Genomic DNA, 22,044 nt, shown 5'->3' on the forward strand with positions numbered 1-22,044 from the left:
CAAATACTTCCCAAGTGAAGGAAAGAAACAATTTCTGGCTATTCACATTTCAAATTGCTAGGCAACAAACCTGAAGTAAATTTCTCTAGACAGGATAGGTCTTCTGAAGCTTTGTCTACTCAGGTTCTAGCACTCCGGGCTGGCTAAGTTATAGAGCTCTTAGGTCAGCATATGGTTTGGTCTCACTTTTCAAGGCCTTTGTTGTTGAGTACATCATAGAAAGCTCAAGAACTTTCCGCTGGGCAGAAACACTGTGAAGTATTAGTTTCTTCTGAGTAGCTAATGTAAGAAATGCAAAGCTACAGTTAAAAAAAGTGTTTATTTAGACCATCCACCAGGATAATAATAAATAATGCAATATACTAATGTAATAACAGATGTTCTCATGCATTTATCACATAAATATACAAGAAAGCTGGCTTACAGGCTGCTGGGACAAATTTGGAAAAGTGTATTTGGCAATACAGTTAACAGTGTTAAGACTATCAAACAGATTCTCTTACCTATCCTTTTTTTGAAATATGTTCTCTATATATCAGTGAATAAATGGTAATGTTTCCTTACAGTTTCTACTTTTTATAAACATGCCAGAGCTAAGCCAATTGGCAAAGAATCCAGGTTGATAATTTGTTATTTATCAGTATTTCTAATGGAAACCAGATTTTAGAAAAGAAATAAGATTGAACTCTTCTGCCTTTCCATGTGGAGGCTGAAAGAGTGCAAGCCAGGATCACTGAAATAATAAACCCAAAGTAGAAGTTTATAAAGAGTAACTCTGCTCAATATACAAATACTATATAGTATTAGGATGTTTTTAATTTGATAAATGACCAATTATGCGACTGTAAAAGTGATGAACTTTGATTACAGCTTAATTTTGCTAGTAAATTTCACATAAAGAGTTAAAACAGGGTAACCTTTAACATAAAGCTTTAAAACAAATAATTTAAACTATCTTAAACACTGAAAATGTGTTTTTAATCGTTATTTACAGTTGATGATACCAGTGTATAGCTTAATGTAGCCAACCGCCTGTCCTGCATCCCTCTTTCAACATCTGCTATTACGAACTTTCTTCTACATCCGTAGGCAAGTTAGTTCAGTGAAGGAGAGCGATCTGTGGTCCACAGTAACTCAATGTATGGCCATTTGGTTTGGAGACAGCGTTTAATAGGAGTGTCATCTGTCTGTAGCATGGGATCTTCAAAACCCATAACCACTGCAGTCCCTTCAACATACATGACCTGTTGAACAAAATCAAGCCACAAAGGTCAATCGCTATTCTTAGCAAATTCTTATGAGGGATATGCTAACAAACAAGGCATTGCATATTGTTTCATCTGGAACTTGAATTTTATTTTGATAGAAATTATGAGCAAGAATGCCTGCTGACTAATGGGAAAATATATTTGGAAACGAGGGTGATAGGCATTGTAACCGAGAGCTTATCAGTTGATTTTTAGCTCATGATTTAAAGGAAACATCCTGAAGCACATGCAGGTTGTTTACGATAATCATCCTTTAATTAACATACACCACTTGGAAGAAATGTTTATTTATATAACGAAGGCACTGTAACAGAAACAAAGGTATATATTCTGAATTTAAAAGTGTTAGGTTTCCAGAACTGGAGGCAACTTGAATGTGTGTCAATGCAATTTGCTTAGTAGAAAATGCTTGACAGATAAAACTAACCAGGTATTTTATATACAGTGGTAATGATCATATAAAATATACATGGGCAGTTGGACACTGGAAGAAACTTTAATTTACAATGAACTTTTAGAACTCTCTATGAAATAATATACTAATACCCGAACTCATTAAATGGGCTCATCGTGTACATTAAATGAGTTAGTCAATTTCATTTCGTGAAGAGAAACTCCAATTATAAAAGGAACAGATACAGACCGCCTTCTTCCAAAGTACGTATAAGTATTTTTATATATTCAGTGTTGGATGCACATGATTGTAATTATGTTCATCCAATGTAAAAGCTGTAAGCTGTTGGACTAAGGAGCCCAAAGAAACAAGTTTCTGTAAAAACACATTTGTATCTTTATTTTGGTTAATCTATTTCTACCTTTGATGAAAGAAACTTGCAAGGTGTGAATTGTAGTTTTACTATAATTATCAGATAAAATAGGACCTATTTTTCATAAGGAACTTCACTTGCTTCTGGCAGTGGAGCAGACCTTCTTGGGCAAAGTACTAGGACCTACCTCTGTGGCCTCAGCCAGCCTGTGGTGGCTGGATCATACTCCCTCCTACAGTGCCAGCATTCTAATGTTTGTTTATTGCCTCAGATATTTTTGGTAGGACCCTACCCTGTGGGAAGTAGTACTGCTCATGGTATTTCTGTTTGATATATGTATACAACTTAACAACATACATGCTTTGCTTTCTAGTACTTACATCCTGTTGTCCCATTAATACTTGATTTCAGATCTTTGTGTTAGTGAGATGCTTGTCATGAGCATGATTTGAGAACTTACTATATACAGGTAGCATGGCCGAGTAGACCAAGGACATTATTGGGAATCAGGAACTCAGTTCCAATCCCTGCTCTGCCAATGACTTGGTGAGTCACTTAATTTCCCTGTCATTGATGCCTCATCTGTAAAATATGAATAATACTTGACTTACCTTGCAGGGACTGTGTAGGCAAATAACTAATTAATGACCATACAATACCTCCTATTACAAGGTTATGTAAAACTTCAAAATCTAGAGGAAGCACTCATCAACATCTATAGCAAAAAAAAAAAATAAAATAAAACTTGGATGCTCTGTTCTAATTTATCTTGTGAAAAAAATCTTTGCACTCATATTTCCTTATGAAAAAGTAACTTTCAGTCTCAGTTTTAGATTTGATGTACACTACGATTGTGTACAGCCATCCTCAATTTACTTATGAAACCAGCATGGGTATTTCAAATTAAAAAGGTATGTTAGGCCTTATTCCTTCTAATAGTAGCTGTATCTATTGCAACTGTTAATTGAATAAATGCAAATATTACCTATATATTTGATGTGCAAACAAAGCTAATTACCCAAACGTTTGACTCAAACCAGGTAGAACCAGAGTACATGTGTGTGCGGTTGTCAATGATTTACAAAGGAAAGCAGCAAAGTGGAGCACGTACAAATGCAGGCTCCGGGGTAGACTACCTCAAGTGCAATCCTAGCTCTGCCATTTCTTGGCTGCTTGACCTTGACAAGCTGCTTACCTCTCTGGGCTTCCACTTCCTCCTCTGTGACATGGGGATGGATACACAAACAATACTTACTCCACAGGGAGGATGGGAAACTTCAGATAAAACAAAGTATTTAATAGAATTCCAGGTAAATGCTCAATAAATGGTAGCTATGATGTTACTAAATACTTAAAAATGTTTTCCTCAATCAAAAATCTTCCCATTACCCCTCTCTTAATTTAAACAGATCAGTAACTATCATTGGGTGAAACTTGGTTTGGTAATATCTCTACAGCAGAGAGCAATAAAACATATGCAGATCAAGTTAGCTGTTTTGTCACAGTGAAACTATTGTTCCAAAACTCCAATGAGGATCTCGATGACTAACATATACTGATATATTTACCAACTCAGGTGAAGACAAATTACTATGTGAATTATCATACCTTTTCATTATAATTTGACTGCTTCAATCCATTGTAGTGATAGACAGTAAACGACTCTGGACCACTGGAACCCTATTATAAATAAAAGACTATTAAAACTTTATACTTTGATATTCTAATTAGCAGTTGAAACGAAAACACAAGTTGCTTAAATCCCTACTCTTTGGCGAATTGTTTGACAAAGCAAGAAACTTACTAGACGTCATCTACCAGAAAACCTAAGGGCTGAACTAGTTGCTTCCGGGGAAGAGGTTGCAAAGTGGGAAAGTATTTATTTTTATTATAAGCTCTTCTATACTAGTTTATATTTTTAACTGTGTGCCATGCATTAGTATATATTTTCTTAAAGGATAAGACTCCAAAACACCCATATGTTTCATAAAATATTATCTCTGCCTTTTTTTTTTTTCTGGTTGTAAATAATTTGTTCCTCTCAATAACTACCTAAGAACAGTAACGTCACTTTTTGTCAACCTGCAATCAACAGCTAGACATCAGTACTTCTCATTTGGCTCACAATATCAAATTAGGGGTTTCCACACCACCCACTTCATCTAAATACTGTCAATTTTTAAATAGCGAAAAGAGCCTTGTGGGAAATGAAAAGCAAAACTATAGTGTTTAGAGCCTATAAATCCTATAACTTGCTATTATACTAAACTTTCAGGAATGTCTGATGATGTTAGCTCAGCTGCCTTATCCTGGGTTCTCAGCTAAAGATCAAGTTCAACTCTCTGAACTGGGGCATTCAAGGCCATCAGTGACCTGGCCCCACCAAGCGCACCTGGCTCCAGTGATTTCCCACAGGGCTTGTGGCCTTGTTTTCCTTGCCGTATTGGATACAAGGATGCACAAGGATGCACATGGGACAGAAGCTGGTCCTGCAGTCTGCCTTAGAATTTGTTCGTTTTGGAATGTAGAGAAGAGAGATGCTAGGAATGCTGGCAAGGATGGGAGAGGGCCCGACTGCCTTCCTGGAGGCTCGCTGCTTCATTTCTTGAGTTTGTCTAAGCTACTCCCCGCCGCTCTGACCTTCCCCCCGACTTCAGTCAATTCAGGCTGTGCTTTGCAAGGAAGCATCCTAAATACAGGACCTAGTCTATCTTTTCAGCTGAATCTCCAGCTATTCACTTTTCTGAGTTCTCTGTTAGGACAGACATATCAGTCATTTCCCATGAAAAGACCTGGTGTGGTCAGCTCTTTGCACATTCATTTTTTAAAAACTCCTTTCTTCTCATTTTTCAAGATCTAATAAATCTAAGTTTTCTACAAAAAATTCCATCCCACTCAAAATGCTTTACAAGAAATAGAAAAATAACTTGATCATTTTCTTAATTGTATACATCAGTCAATACAATTAGTTACTTAGATAATTTGGCTGCTTATTTTTCAGAGTTAATGTACTTTAACTTAGAAAGTATTTCACTGTCCTGGCTACACAATCTATATTCTTTAGTTCCACCTAACAACTGGGAGAAAATACTGAAATACCAGCAGAAGGCAGGGTGACATGGTAGCAAAGTACCTACTCTGGACTCCTCAATCAGCCACGGTCTAGCTGTATGACCTCAAGCATTTTTCTGAAATTCTCTAATCCTCAACTTCCTCATGGCCAAAATGGGTGAAAATAGCACCTAATTTATAAGACAGTATCTCATGCACAGTTGTGAGCTCAAAAAATGGTAGCTGCTTCTGCTATTATTATTAACAAATTGCCTTGAAATGCTTACCTGTATTCCACCCGCCCTCCCCTCCAATCTGCCTCTCCTTGAGGCAAAGAAAGGCTCTTCCCTACTGCCTACTTTAAGCATTTGTAGAGATTACAGAAGTTAGAGAAATGTTTTCCTGGCTGTCCTTCTGAGCCCAGTTTTACAACTTTACTGAGTGTTACCATATTGCTGTGTTGGGTACAAAGCAGTATAAATGAATGTCAATAGGTGGGGATGTGACAAGTCTTCCTCTGAAGCAGCAGGTCTCAAACAATGGCACCATTAGAATCCTCTGGAGGGCTTCTGATTCCCTAGGGCTGGGGATGAACCCAAGAATCTGCATTTCTGACAAGCTCTGGAAGATTACATTTTGAAAGGCAAGGGGACTAAATTTATCTTTAATTAGCTCAAGGAATACTACAATTAAAAAATGTTCTTGAACTAATGAGTTCTTAGAATACTTGTAAGTCCTATCATGTAATTAATTACATCTAAGATGTGTATTTCCAAAAGACATGGTAACTATCCCCCTTCATTTACATTTCGCCAGCACTTTTCAAAATCCTGCCCTAAATTTAGTGCAATTTTTAATTTAATGCTATAAAGTGCTATAACTTACTGAACATTTATTAAGCTGTCTAAAACGGAGTATTAGGTTCCAAAAAAGAACTTTCAGAAAACGCTGGTAGTTGGGAGTGTGAACAGATTGGCCATCACAATCCAGTGGACATTCTAGTCATGTCCGGAAAAAGAATTTTTTTTCATGAAGCATTTACCCAAATTTTGAGAAGTCTAATAGAGATCTTGTGATAAAGTTACTTTTTGAAATTCACCACACTTTCTTTACTCACGGTAAGCGATCCAGATTTAGAAAATGTGGGTTCCTTTTTCTTTTTTAATTACCGAGGGTGAATGTCAGTAATATCATCTACTCTGTTAAAGATAACTTAAACCTGAAATATCAAATTAACAATTCTATCTTGACGTTTTCCCTCCATTATTTTGTTCTAATTTTGCTTCTTGACAGTATATCTCCTTTGTAAGACAGGTGAAAGAGAAACTGGCATTTCTATTGAAACAATAATCTTTAACTTAAGCCAGGCTGGTATCTGATGAAATGATCCCCATACACCTGACTCAAGTATTTGGTTTAGCAGTAAAATCCTTCACTGGGATAGGAAGCATGAAGAAAACACAGGCAGAGGCTGTACAACTGGCTTTGTCAACGATGCGGATGGAACACATATCCTAACAGGAAACGGCTCCACTCAAAGGTTCTTCTTTCACTCAACTAAAATTCTGCTGGACCTCAGCAGTTTCCACTACGTATGAACCTCTTTATCTTTATTTAAACGTATTTAAAAATTGTAAAACGATGCAGACCATCTATGAACAACAGTGACCTGAGAGAAGGAAAATAGGGGTGCAAGTGGATAAAGAGCATCTTTGTCTTTTTACTCCACATACTTCTGAATGTTATGCTTCCTCTAGAAGAACAGTATCATGGTATGTATATACTGATGTGCGTACATTTTTCTACTACCCCCACCCCGCAAGTGTTGCATTACTGTACTGAAACAGACAATCAAAAAACACTCATCCCAATGGAACAAAACCGTAAGTGAATTTCTTCAACCATGTTACCTGATCAGGAAAAAATTCTTGGAGGAATGGACCCAATAATATGATTCCTAATCCTTCTGGATCTAATTTATTCTTCATGAGATTTATACTATAGGAAGAAGAAAAAAAAAAGGAAAACAGTGGATACCAAAGGAAAAAAAGCTCACTTTTCTTCTTTCATGACTAAATTACTAGCACTGTAACACATCTGACTGCCAAAAATCATAAGAACTGTTCTTTTTAGACCCTTAATGACAAATACACAGGAATGACATCTAATTTGCCAAAACGTGGTTATTTTTAAACCAGAGTGATCTGTTACTATTTAGAATTTAAATTACAATGATGACTTTGGAATATTGTTCCTTATTAGGTAAAGTAATTTAAAAACCTCGGCTTATAAACTCAGGCTTATAACCTCCCAAAGGCAAATTCTCTTTGCTTCATAGGTATGTCTGCATTTAACAATCAAATGAAGCACTTAACCTTAAAAAATGTTTATTTTAAGCTCAAAGAGAAAAAAGAACAACATCGAAAGGCAGTGCTACATCAGATAATCAGAAACATCTCTAAAAATCTTACCTTTAAGAACCAAATGAGAGGGAACCTTGAAATTCTTAGTCAATGTAAGCTGAAGGGTAAAGAGGTAGGATAATTCTCAAAGAGCTCAAGTGCAGTGACTTAGAGCAGGGGCAAGGACCATATTGTTCCAGGAGCAGCCTGGATTGAAGGCTGCTTTGCTTGGCCCTTAACATGCAGGTGTAGCCAAGGCTGGTGAAAGGTGTTATATGTAACCAGAAAGAAGGCAAAGTTTTAAAAGTGAAAATGGTCTTTTTAGAAAATTTTCATTTTCCACCTTCTCTCCCAAGTTATAAACGCCAGGTTAATTATACCTTATTATATATACTATGCAAAGGGTAAGACATTTGAGTGTCTGAGTAAGGGCAGCAGGTTAGGACATGAAACAAATAGGCAAGGTCATATTTAATATGTTTAATTCATTAATCCTTAATAGGGTCCTGTTAGTTTATAGGCCATCACATATTATAAATGTGACTGGACCAATATACAGAATGAAGAACTCAGTCCAATCTGTCAGCTACTTCTAGAAAAACAATCTAACTCAAGTGTACTAACTTCACAATTCAAGGTATGTTATGTATTCTGATGAAAAAAGGAAAATTAGGTAGATGATATACAGCCACCTATGTAAGAATACGGAAAAAAAAACAAACCACAAAACTTTTTCCCTCCTTTCCCTAAGAATTGTCAGTAACCAAAATTGCCTGAATTCAGTTTTCTTTTGCAAATTACAGTGATATAAACAAGATGGTCTCCACTTGGAAATCAGTTTAGCACACACAGAGTAATTAGGATTATACCATTTATTGGACTAGTTCACCTACTTCAACTTCTAATGTTTTCAAAGCAATAGAGTCTGAGTCACTTAAATAACACTTCCTATTTAGCTTACTATTCAGGATCTGAAACGAGGTCCAATGCTTTCATCACATCTTCTAGAAGTGATTCAGGTATGAATCCATTATCTGGGGAAAAAATTAGCAAAAACATTTTGGAATAAGAGTTTTGCCAAGACCTGCTATGAGAAAAACCATGTAAGAGGCAATTGTGGCTACTGTTACCAGACACTCTCTGCTTCTGGTTTTCTTGGGCACCGAGGCAAAGATGCATTTTAAGGTGAGCTTCTAATAAAAAAATTCCACATGCCTTCTACCTGAGAATTCCAAGGAGACTTTAAAGCCAAATGACTTCTTAAACAGGCTTACAAATTTCAATGAAAAGAAGTTTCTTTCTCTATTTAAAGTTATGGTAATTATTTAATAATTAGGTATGTCTTTGAATAAAACAATGTGAACTTTTATATTCCCTTTAAGAAATCCAATGAAAATCAGTCTTTACCAACAAATTCCTTTAGTTATAAGGTCATTTAGCTTTTTGAAAGAATGTTAATTATGAGCTGTTATTTAGGTATTTGACAATATAAGACCAAGAGCTATCCCTGTAACAGATTTGATTTAAATAAAAACCATAGATTTAATGGGAAAAATTCAAAAGTTGAAATTGATGAAGACTAGTTTGTGGGAAATATTCCTTTTCTTGGGCTTGTTGAGGGAACAGCATTGGGAAATGGCCCAAATTCAGATGAGGCAATGGAACATGACACACAAAGAAAGCGTGTAGGTCAATTTGAAATCAGTTTTAACAAGCAAGTTCATTCCCTTAAATGTGCAGTGCCTGAGTTTCTCTACCCATTTACTCATTCTTGAAGACTGTTTCAGCTTTAAATCAACTTCCAACACAATATCCTTTTCAGGAATTAGATAAGTTAAAAACAAAGTCTTTTCACAGAGAACAAGATGTACAAAAGCCATGCTTCTGTAATTCTGCAGAATAAGATGTAGCTGTTCTTTCACGATGTGGCATATACTCTGTCTCCATCAGAAAGGAAATGAAGACTTTAAAGTCTTAAACCTCTCAAGTAGATGCGTACCCATTTGAAGCAAAACTGGCCTGGACTCAAGGCAAAGAATCATTTAGGATAATTTAAAAAGTACACTTTTAAAAAGTGGAGGTTTTATTCCAAATTGTCAAGTTATCAATAATTTGAGGTATACAGAGTAAACTCGTTTTAAGGTACCTGTGAAAGGACTCGAGCTCTGTAAGCCTAACACTGATGAGTTTGAAAAGCAATCTGCTTAGCTAAGTCAGAGCTAAAACCAGCACTCGAAATGTAAAATAGGCTTTGGCCACTCGCTGACAGGAACGTTTCTCTGTATCGGTTTCCCTGCTTTCCAGCTATCATGTATATCCCCTTGAGAGAAAACCTCTGTATTACAGTGTTCTCCATGAGCACTGAATGGTGGGCAGTTTTCTCTCTTCTTGCCATAACTAGAACCTTGGCTAACTGACTGTATAATCTATGCAAAGAACAACTAGGAAAACAAACAACCTTTTTGGCTCAAATGTGATTAACCTCAAGCATAAACATTCCAACCTATTTTTAAGATACCTACGAGTATCTTAAACACAGACATTCTGGAGAATAACAGTCACCAGCAAGCCAGTATTCTACATTTGGTACACACAGTACTTTATTTATTTATTTATTTTTTTTTTGTTTTTTAGTTTTTCAACGTTTACTTATTTTTGGGACAGAGAGAGAGCATGAACGGGGGAGGGGCAGAGAGAGAGGGAGACACAGAATCGGAAACAGGCTCCAGGCTCTGAGCCATCAGCCCAGAGCCTGACGCGGGGCTCGAACTCGCGGACCGCGAGATCATGACCTGGCTGAAGTCGGACGCTTAACCGACTGTGCCACCCAGGCGCCCCGGTACACACAGTACTTTAAAGCTAGATGGTAATGTAATTTTCAAAGACTTTTTACTATACTCAGGATGAGAAGAGGCGATTTGGAAATTGCTTACCTTTTTAAAACCTTAATTTTGATGTTACTTTATTCTTTAATCATATCAAATCAAATATCAGACAACTTCTTTAAGAAATTCTTAAGTCTGAAAGCAAATGAAACTTAAATCATCTAGTATTTAGGCAACGAATTCCTTGAAGAATATGGAAATAGAGACACTGATAAGATCTCAAGACAGCAGAGGAAATGTGAGTACCATTTGCTGACTAAACAAACCTAAGAAACACCCTAGAGCTTGAACGCATTGCTAAATTAAGCAGATAAACATAAAATGGACTTCCATTGATTTTAAAGCTCAGAAGAAGGAGGACCAGGAGGTGGGAGAACACAAGAGAGTGTACCAGTTGTGATCCTAAGCAGTTACCATGTAAATATCTGAATATGATTAAACTGTGTTTGAAAGGACTTGAAGGGAGAAAAGCTGTGTGTTTAAAAATTAGAATTTGGTGGGGGGGGGGGGTGCCTGGGTGGCTTTGTCTGTTAAGTGTCAGACTCTTGATCTCAGCTCAGGTCATGATCTCACAGTTCGTGAGTTCAAGTCCCATGTAGGGCTCTGCACTAACAGCCTGGAGCCTGCTTGGAATTCTTTCTCTGCCTCACTCATGCTATCTAGTAAATCAGTAAGTCAATAAAAAATAAATTATTTTTATCAAAAGCTTGTAAAAAGCATCAAGTTCCTAAAGGCTGAGCGGAGGAATAACTCAATGTAAAAAATCAGTGATGCAGAAGAACGATAGTTCAGTGAGTAATTTCCTGATAAGCTAAAAAACATTTGCACCAATCATGATTTCTGTTCTGGAAGACAACAGACTTGCCCGTCTGATGCTGCAGATGGAAAGCAATTATCAGGAATTAACAGAGAAGACAGGAGATTGCTTGTGAGGAGATGGGGGTTAGGGTTGGGCAGAACACGACAGCCCTTAGGACCATACATATTCAAACCACTGTAGGTGTAAGAGAGTCTCAAGTTTCTTGGGAATAGAAAATAAAACTGAGATTTAAAGATGTTTAACGCCATTTAGTCAAATAATTATTTTTACTAAATGTTGTATTATACTTTACCTAATCTTATTAAAAATATAAGGGGAGGAATTAAGAAGGTGGAGAAGTGGGGGGATGAGGTCAGATCACTTGGTACACTCAGGACATCAATCTGTGGAGTGGCAGAAGGATCTCGACAATGGGAGGGAGACAGCTTGGCAGGAGGAGGTGCCTGTATGTGAACTGGGGGAGATAAAAGGATGTAGGTATGGAGAGGAGGGAACCCCTTCTGTGGAGACACAAAAGGGAAAGACAGACTGTGAAACTGCGGTATTGAGTTAGTACAAGAGGAAAACCTCTCCGGACCACAGACTGGGGAACAAGAAATACGGAGAATGACAGTTTCTATTTTGCAAACAGACTTCGGAGCTGAAGAATGGAAGTTTCAAAAGTGGGCGACTTTCTCCAGACAGGAGCTGCCCCCGTGTGCATGCCTGTGGGGAGGGGAGCCAGCAGGGGTGGGGGGGGTGCAGTAGGGATCTCAGGGGCACACGGGAAAGAATAGTCTCCTTCCTCCAGGAATGTGGGAGGAGGGTTTATTGCCTCTCTAAGGGCAAAAGACCCTGCAGGTGCCAGCCAAAGGCCTTTCATCAGCAGGGGGGAGTGGTGCTACCTGGAACCAGGGGTGCGGGATCCTTTCAGACATCAGGTTTTGTATCCCGGCTGAGGCCTAGGAGGCTGGGGAGACAGTGGAGCAGGACAGGCTGAGTGCCCGCTCTTTGAGGGCCGCCACTACAGTGTGGTTTGACACACTTGGTCCGGGGAAGGGAGACTGCGGTGGGAGACCAATTTTTCTCCCCATCACCAACACGGTGGGGCTTCAGGGAATAGGCCAGAAAGGACAGCGGCCCCTAGTGGTGGCAGGACCTGCTTACACCAAATCCTGCCCCACCGTGCCTGGTAACTGCTTATCTACTGACACTGACAGAACCAGACGGCCTCTCCTCCAAACCAGCACAGCCACTGATCCCTGGCACCAACAGACAACTATTATTATTTTTGTTTTATATTTTTATTTATATTTATGTTTGTTTAATCAGGCATTTTCACTCTATTCTTTTTACACCTTTTATATATCTCCTTTATTTTCACTCTCTATGGATTAAGCCACGCACTTTTTTTTTTTTTTTTTTTTTTAGCTTCTCGGCTTGGTCTTTTTTCCCCCCACTTTCATTTTTCTCTTTGTTTGGGATCAGGCTCCCCCTCCCTTTCCTTTTTTCCAGGGTTACTTCAACGAACAAATCAAAGCACACCTGGCAGAAGGTCCAAGCACTCCACCACTATAAGCAAGGGATAGCTTTGCAGAGGACTGACCAGTGTGATAGAGCAGCCAAAACACAACAAAATATGTGCAACACACTCGAAAAACACTTCCTGAAAAGCCAGGCCCTGGACAGTGTATTACCTCTTTTTAATATAGTAGTACTCACAGGTGCAGGACACATAACAAGCTTTTAAAACATGTAAAAGACAAAAGCCTGGCTAAATTCCCAAAATGGAAGAATTCTCATTAAAAGAAAATCTGGGAAGAAATGATAGCCAGAGAATTGCTCAAAACAGATATAAACAATATATCTGAACAAGAATTGAGAATAGCAGTCTTAAGGCTATCAGCTGGGGTTGGGAAAAAAACATAGAAGACAGCAGGCAATCTATTGCTGCAGAGATCAAAGACTTAAGAACTAGTTATGATCAATTAAGAAATGCTATAAATTAGATGCAAAATAAACTAGCCACAGTGACAGCAAGGATGGAAGAAGCAGAGGAGAGAATAGGTGAAATAAGATAAAATTATGGAAAAGGATGAAGCTGAAAAAATGAGGGAAAGGAAATTACTAGATCACAAGAGGAAAATTAGAGAGCTAAATGATTCCAGGAAACAAAATAATATCCGTATCATAGGAGTTCCAGAAGAAGAATAGCAAGAGAAAGGGGCAGAAGGTTTATTTGAACATATTATAGCTGAGAACTTCCCCAATCTGAGGAAGGGAACAGGCATCCAAGAGTCACACAGAACTCCCTTCAAAATCAACAAAAACAGGTCAACACCATGACATAGAGAAAGCAAAATACAAAGATGAAAAGAGAATTCTGAAAGCAGATAGGGACCAATGGGCCTTAACCTACTAGGGTAGACTCATAAGGTTAGTACCAGTCCTGTCCACTGAAACAGTGTCAGAAGACACAGGGTATCAGACTGGATTAAAAAAAAAAAAAAAAAAAAGATCCATCTATATTCTGCCTACAAGAGCCTCATTTTAGATCTGAGGACACCTGCAGATTGAAAGTGAGGGGATGGAGAACCATCTATCATGCTAATGGATGGCAAAAGAAAGCCAGAGTAGCCATCCTTATATCAGACAAACTAGATTTTCAAACCAAGACTGTAATGTAACAAGAGATGAAACATTATATCATAATTAAAGGGTCTATCCATCAAGAAGAGCTAACAATTGTAAACGTGAAAGTACCCAATATATAAATCAATTAATTACAAATGTAAACAAATGTACAGATAATAATACCATAATTATAGGGAACTTTAATACTCCACTTACAACAATCATCTAGGCAGAAAATCAATAAGGAAACAACAGCACTGAATGACCATTGGGCCAGATGGACTTAATAGATATATTCAGAACTTTTCATCCAAAAGCAGAATACACATTCCTCTCGAGTGCACATGGTACATTCTCCAAAATAGATGACATGCGGGATCACAAAACATCCCTCAAAAAGAATGAAAAGACTGAGATTATTATACCATGCCTATTTTCAGGTCACAACACTATGAAACTTGAAATCAACTACAGAAAAATGTGGAAAGCCCTCAAATGCATGGAGGTTAAAGAACATCCTACTAGGGGCATCTGAGTGGGTCAGCTGATTAAATGTCCAACTCGATTTTGGCTCATGTCATGATCTCATGGTTCATGAGTTCAAGCCCCATATTGGGCTCTGTGCTGGAAGCATGAAGCCTGCTTAGGATTCCCTCTCTCTCTCTCTCTCTGCCCCTCCCCTGCTCATGCTGTCTCTGTCTCTCTGAGGATAAATAAAAACTGAAAAAAAAAAGAACATTCTACTAAAGAATGAACGGGTCAACCAGGAAATTAAAGAAGAAATTAAAAAAATATATAGAGGCAAATGAAGATGAAAACATTTTGACAGTCTAAACCCTTTGGTATGCAGCAAAGGCAGTTCTAAGAGGAAAATACATTGCAATTCACACCTATCTCAAGAAGCAACAAAGGTCCCCAATACACAACCTAACTTTACACCTAAAGGAGCTAGAAAGGCAGTAGCAAAGAAAGACCAAAGCCGGCGGAAGAAGAGAAATAATAAAGATTAGAGTTGAAATAAACCATACAGAACCCAAAAGAACCAGTAGAACAGATTAATGAATCTAAGAGCTGTTTTTTTAAAAGAGTAAACAAAATTGATAAAACCCCCTAGCCAGACTTCTCAAAAAGAAAAAGAGAACCCAAATAGATAAAATCACAAATGAAAGAGATCACAATCAACACCACAAAAATACAATTATTAAAGAATACTATGAAAAATTATATGCCAACAAAGTGGATAATCTGGAAGAAATGGACAAATTCCTAGACACTCACATACTATCAAACTCAAACGGGACGAAATAAAAAATTTTACCAGACTCACGACCAGCCAAGAAATCAAATGGGTGATCAAAAATCTCCCAATGAGTAAGAGTCCTGCGCCAGATGGCTTCCCAGGGGAATTGTACTGGAAGCAGAGTTAATACCTATTCTTCTCAAACTGTTGCAAAAAGGGAAAAGCTCCCAGACTCATTCTATGAAGGCAGCATTACCTTGATTCCCAAACTAAAGACCCCAAACTAATATCCCAAACTACAGATATTACAGGCCAATATCCCTGATGAACAGGGATGCAAAAATTCTCAACAAGATACTAGAAAATCAAATTCAACAGTGTATTAAAAGAATTATTCACCATAAATTAAGTGGGATTCATTTCTGGGCTGCAGAGCTGGTTCAATATTTGCAAATCAATCAATGTGATATATCACAAAAGAAGAAAGGAGAAGAACCATGTGATCCTGTTAATAGATGCAGAAAAAGCACCTGACAAAATACAGCATCCTTTTTTTTTTTTCTTCATGTTTTTTATTTAGTTTTGAGACAGAGACAGAGCATGAGCAGGGAAGGGGCAGAGAGAGAGGGAGACACAGAATCTGAAGCAGCTCCAGCTCTGAGCCATCAGCACAGAGCCCGATGCGGGGCTCGAAATCACAGAACGTGAGATCATGACCTGAGCCGAAGTCGGACGCTCAACCAACTGAGCCACCCAGGCGCCCCTACAGCATCTTTCTTAATAAAAATTCTCAAAGTCAGGATAGAAGGAACATACCTTAACATCATAAAAGCCACATATGGAAGGTCCACAGCTAATATCATCCTCCATGGGGAAAAACTGAAAGCTTTCCCCGGGATCAGGAACATGACAGGGATGTCCACTCTTACCACTGTTTAATAGTGTTGGAAATCCTAGCCTCAGCAATCAGACAACAAAATGAAATAAAAGGCATCCAAATCGACAAAGAAGTCAAACTTTCACTCTTTGCAGATGGCATGATACTCTATGTAGAAAACCCGAAAAGACTCCACCAAAAAACTCCTAGAGCTGATACAGGAATTCAGCAAAGTCGCAGGATATAAAATCAACGTACAGAAATCGGTCGCATTTCTGTACAACAATAATGAAACAACAGAAAGAGATATCAGGGAGTTGATCCCATTTACAATTGCATCAAAAACCATAAAATACCTTTTACCTAACCAAAGAGGTAAAAGATTTGTACACTGAAAACTATAGAAAGCTTATGAAATAAATGGAAGAAGACACAAAGACACGGAAAAACATTCCATGCTCATGGATAGGAAGAACACATATTGTTAAAATGTCAATACTACCCAAAGCAATCTATACATTCAATGCAATCCCAATCAAAATAGCACCAGCATTCTTCACAGAGCTATAACAAATAATCCTAACATTTGTATGGAACCACGAAAGATCCCCAATAGCCAAAGTAATGTTGAAAAAGAAAACCAAAGCTGGAGGCAACACAATCTCATACTTCAGCCTGTATTACATAGCTGTAATCATCAAGACAGTATGGTATTGGCACAACAACAGACACACAGACCAATGGAATAGAAGAGAGAACCCAGAAATGGACCCACAAACGTATGGCCAACTAATCTTCAACAAAGCAGGAAAGAGTATCCAATGGAAAAAAAGACCATCTTTTTAAGCAAATGCTTCTGGGAGAACTGGACAGCCACATGCAGAAGAATGAACCTGGACCTCTTTCTTACACATACACAAAAATAAACTCAAAATGGATGAAAGACCTAAATGTGAGACAGGAAACCATCAAAATCCTACAGGAGAAAACAGGCAACCTTTTGGACCTTGACTGCAGCAATTTCTTACTTGACACGTCTCCAGAGGCAAGGGAAACAAAAGCAAAAATGAACTATAGGGACCTCATCAAGATAAAACGCTTCTGTATAGCAAAGGAAGCAATCAACAAAACTAAAAAGCAAGTGACAGAATGGGAAAAGATGTTTGCAAATGACATACTGGATAAAGGGTTAGTATCCAAAATCTGTAAAGAACTTACCAAACTTGACACCCAAGAAACAAATGATCGAGTGAAGAAACGGGCAGGAAACATGCAGAGACACTTTTCCAAAAAAGACATGCAGATGGCAGACACACGAAAAGATGCTCAACGTCGCTCATCATCAGGGAAACACAAATCAAAAGCACATTGAGATACCACCTCACAATGGTTAGAACAGTTAAAGTTAACAAATCAGGAAACAACAGAGGTTGGCGAGGATGCAGAGAAAGAGGATCTCTTTTGCACTGCTGATGGGAATGCAAGCTGGTGCAGCCACTCTGGAAAACAGTATGGAGGTTCCTCAAAAAAATTAAAAATTGGGGCGCCTGGGTGGCGCAGTCGGTTAAGCGTCCGACTTCAGCCAGGTCACGATCTCGCGGTCCGTGAGTTCGAGCCCCGCGTCAGGCTCTGGGCTGATGGCTCAGAGCCTGGAGCCTGTTTCCGATTCTGTGTCTCCCTCTCTCTCTGCCCCTCCCCCGTTCATGCTCTGTCTCTCTCTGTCCCAAAAATAAATAAACGTTGAAAAAAAATTTTTTTTTTAAAAAATAAAAAAAATTAAAAATAGAATTACCCTATGACCCAGCAATTGCACTACCAGGAATTTATCCAAAGGTTACAGGAGTGCTGATTAAAGGGGCACATGCACCCCCATGTTTATAGCAGCACTATCAACAATAGCCAGAGTAAGGAAAGAGCCCAAATGTCCATCGATGGATGAACGGATAAAGAAGATGTGGTATATATATACAATGGAGTATTACTTGGTGATAAAAACAATGAAATCTTGCAACAACATGGATGGAACCGGAGGGTATTATGCTAAGTGAAATTAGAGAAAGACATCATATGACTTCACTCATATGTGGAATTTGAGAAACTCAACAGATCAAATAGGCGAAGGGTAGGAAAAATAAGATAAAAACAGAGAGGGAGGCAAACCATAAGAGACGCTTAAATACAGAGAACAAACAGGGTTGCTGGAGGGTGTTGGGTGAGGGATGGGCTAAATGTACCACGGACAATAAGGAGGGAACTTGTTGGGATGAGCACTGGGTGTTATACGTAAGAGATGAATCACTGGATTCTACTAATGAAGCCAAGACTATACTGTAGGCTAACGAACTTGAGCATAAATTTAAAAAAAAAATTTACTAACATATACCTGCAATTTAATGTAACACATAGAAAAAAGTACTTTTGTCATTAGGCTAAGTTACGACATTTTCCTGTTTCAGTGTTCCTTGGCCTCTTCACCTTAGTGTTACTACTGGTTTGTTCATCTGGCTCCCTGATAGATAGGAGCTCCTGCACTGCAGCGATTCCCTAACCCCAGAGCTAGCACAGTGCTTGACACAACTTGCGCTCAAGAACATTTGTTACATTTAATTATTCAACCTAGTCCAAACTTCATGTTTCAACAAAGTACTCCATCCAGGCACCTTGGTTCAACCAGAAATGCTTTGTAAACATATTAAGTTCAGAAAGAAGGGAGTACTTTATGGCTTCTCCTGCAGAGCCACTTTTATTACAAATGATAGAAAAGCTACAAAACAAACATGGTGGTGGGATATGGAAAAACTATGGCTGGGTGCCTAAAACAGAGTGATAACTGTGCGACCACAAGGTAAAGCGTTGCAGTGACAAAAGGGGGAAAAGGGGAAGCAACAAAGGAACAGAGAAGAAAATGGTATCATTTCAGAGGAATAGAGAAGACTGAACAAAAGGCAATTTCTGGAGAATGTCTAAGGACTGATGAATAGTAAACAATCTCCAAGTAAAATTATTCTCAAAGGTTACACAAATGCAGCACACTAAAATCAGACAAAAGATGGCAGTCAATATATCTCATCAACTTAAAAAAATAGCATTTAAAGGGCTCTTTTTATATCAAAAAATAGAGCCCTGGCCCAAACAAGGTTGCCTCCTGAAATATAATTATACCAGGGAGGGGCGCCTGGGTGGCTCAGTCGGTGAAGCATTCGACTTTGGTTCAGGTCATGATCTCATCATTTGAGTTCAAGCCCCGCGTCAGGCTCTGTGCTGACAGCTCAGAGCCTGGAGCCTGCTTCAGATTCTGTGTCTCCCTCTCTCTCTGTGCTTCCCCCACTCGTACTCTCTCTTTCTCACTCACTCAAAAAAATAAAATGTAAAACAAAATTAATTATACAAGGGAAAAGAAAGAGAGTATGAGAAAATAAAACAAATCCCATGGTGTGTAATGCACAAACTTGTGTCTGTCATTTCAAATACCATTTATGTAGAATCCAGTGCTTTGAAGGAAACTGAATAAGCTCTATGCCCCCTTTTTTTTTTTTTTTTTAACAACATGGTCAATTTACAGAGTAACTGAATAACCATGTAAACTAGATATAAGTCCATTTTAGGGAGGAGAAAACTGAGGTTAGGAACTTTCCCAAAATCACACAGCTGAGTAACAGAGGTAGGATTTGAATCCAGGCTGTCTGATACCAACAGAAGTGTCTTTAGCAGTTTAGAAAGACATTTTACTTTTAATTTTTAATTGTAGTTGATATATACTATCGAATTAGTTTCAGGCATTAAACAGTGATTCAATAATTCTATAGGATACAAAATGTTTACCATGAGAAGTGTATTACAATATTTATTGACTGTATTCCCTGTGCTGTACTTTTCATCCCTGTGGCTTAAATTTTAGAACTGAAGTTACTACCTCATGACCCTCTTCCCATCCCCCCAACCTCCTCTTCTTTGGCAACCATCAATTTGTTCCCCCTGAGTCTGTTTCTCTTGTCTTTGTCATCATTGTTATATTGTTGGCTTGTTCATTTGTTTTTTAGATTCTACACGTAAGTAAAATCATATGGTGTTTTTCTCTCTCTGGCTTATTTCCCTTAGCCTTATGCCCTGTAGGTCCATCCGTGTTGTTAATGACAAGATTTCATTCTTTTTTACGGCTGATATTCCTATGTGTATATACCACATTTTTATCTGTTCTTCTATAGACACTTAGGTTGTCTCCATATCTTGGCTACTATAAATAATGCTGAGTAAACATACGGGGGGCATATATCTTTCCAAATCAATGTTTTCCTTATCTTCTGGTAAATATCCAGGAATGGAATTACTGGATCGTGTGGTACTTGTATTTTTAATATTTTGAGGAAACTCACTACTGTTGTCCACGATGTGCCAGCGTGTATGAACCTGTATGCACCACCAACAGTGTACGAGGATTCCTTTTTTTCCATTTTTCTCCACATCCTTGCCAACGCTTTTCTCTTGTGTTTTTGCTACTAGAGGGGATATCTTATCATGATTTTGATTTGCATTTACCACATATACATTTCAACTAATGTGACATTGAGCATATTTTCATGTTGCCTGTTGGCCCCCCATAGGTCTTCTTTGGGAAGATGTGTATAGAGGTGTTCTGCTCATTTTAAAATTGGGATTTTTTTTTGGGGGGGGTGTTGAGTTGTAGGAGTTCTTTTAATATTTTAGATAATAACCCCTTATTAGATATATGACTTGCAAATATCTTCTCTCATTTGGTGCTTGCCTCTTTGTTTTGTTGGTTTCCTTTGCTGTGTAAAAATTTTCTAGTTTGATGGTAGTCCCAACAGATTTTAATTTGTTTCCCTTGAGGAGACAAATACAGAAAAAATATTGCTGAGGTTGATCTCCAAATTACTGCCTATGTGTGTTTTTTTAAAAATTTCTAATTAAAAAAAAATTTTTTTTAGGAGTTTATAGTTTCAGGTCTGACATTAAGCCTTTAATCTATTTTGAGTTTGTTTTTGTGTAGGGTGTAAGAAAGTGGTCCAGTTTTTCTAGCACCATTTATTGGAGAGACTGTCTTTTCCTTGTATATTCTTGCCTCTTCTGTCATAGATCAAATGACCATATACCATGGGTTTATTTCTGGGCTCTCTGTCCTGTTATATTGATCTGTGTGCCATACCATAATCGTTTTGATTATCATAGCTTTGTAGTACATCTTGAGACCTGGAATTGTGATACCTCCAACTCTGTTCATCATTTTCTAGCTTGCGTTGGCTATTTGGGGCCTTTTGGGGTTCCACATCCATTTTAGGATTTCTGTTCAAGTTCTGTCAAAGCCACTATTGGTATTTTGATGGGAATTTCAGTGAATCTGTAGATCACTTTGGTAATACGAACAATTTTAACAGTATTCTTCCAATCAAAGAGCATGGTACATCTTTCCATTTGTTTGTGTTGTCTTCAATTTCTTTCATCAGTGTCTTGCAGTTTTCAGAGTACAGGTCTTTCGCCTCCTTGGTTAAAACTATATCGAGGTATGTTATTCTATTTGACGTACTTGTAAATGGGCTGGTTCCCTTTCCTTCTTGTGATTTCATTATTAGTGTATAGAGACACAACAGATTTCTGCGTATTGATTTCATATACTGTAACTTTCCTGAATTTATTAATTAGATCTATTTTTTTGGTGGAGTCGTCATGATTTTCTCCATAAAGTAGTATGTCATCTGAAAACAGTGAATGTTTTACTTCTTCTCTACTAATTTGGATGCCCGTTATCTTTTTCTTGTCCAACTGCTGCAACTGTGACTTCCAGTATCATGTTGAATAAAAGTGGCGAGAGTGGGCACCCTTGTCTTGTTCCTGATCCTAGGGAAAACCTTTCAGCTTTTCACCACTGAGTAGGTCAGCAGTGGGTCTGTCATATATGGCCTTTATTATGTCAAGGTATGTTCCTTCTATATCCACTTTGTTGAGAATTTTATCATGAATGGATGTCGAATTTTGCCAAATGCTTTTTCTGCCATCTATTGAGACAATCATGTATTCTGTTGTGTGTATTAAACCGTGCTTGCAACAAATCCCACTTGATTGTGGTAAATGATCCTTTTAATGTATTTTTCAATTTGGTTGCTAA

The 22,044-nt window shown here is 38.0% G+C and overlaps 1 protein-coding gene across 5 annotated transcripts in view; it reads right to left on the reverse strand.

Annotated features, from left to right (window-relative positions):
- Positions 1-300: 300 nt before the first annotated feature.
- Positions 301-22,044, reverse strand: part of MINDY3 (MINDY lysine 48 deubiquitinase 3) — a 96,064-nt gene continuing 74,320 nt past the window's right edge. For all 5 annotated transcript variants that reach the window (XM_045466111.1, XM_045466110.1, XM_045466109.1 and 2 more), the window contains 4 exons: positions 8,450-8,522; positions 6,997-7,084; positions 3,644-3,715; positions 301-1,244 (listed from right to left, as the gene is read on the reverse strand). In XM_045466111.1, the coding sequence (XP_045322067.1) occupies positions 1,095-1,244; positions 3,644-3,715; positions 6,997-7,084; positions 8,450-8,522 (383 nt within the window). In that variant the 3' untranslated portion in view covers positions 301-1,094. The remainder of the gene's footprint in view (positions 1,245-3,643; positions 3,716-6,996; positions 7,085-8,449; positions 8,523-22,044) is intronic.

Source organism: Leopardus geoffroyi, chromosome B4, assembly GCF_018350155.1.
Source record: "Leopardus geoffroyi isolate Oge1 chromosome B4, O.geoffroyi_Oge1_pat1.0, whole genome shotgun sequence".
NCBI classification, from domain to species: Eukaryota; Metazoa; Chordata; class Mammalia; order Carnivora; family Felidae; genus Leopardus; species Leopardus geoffroyi.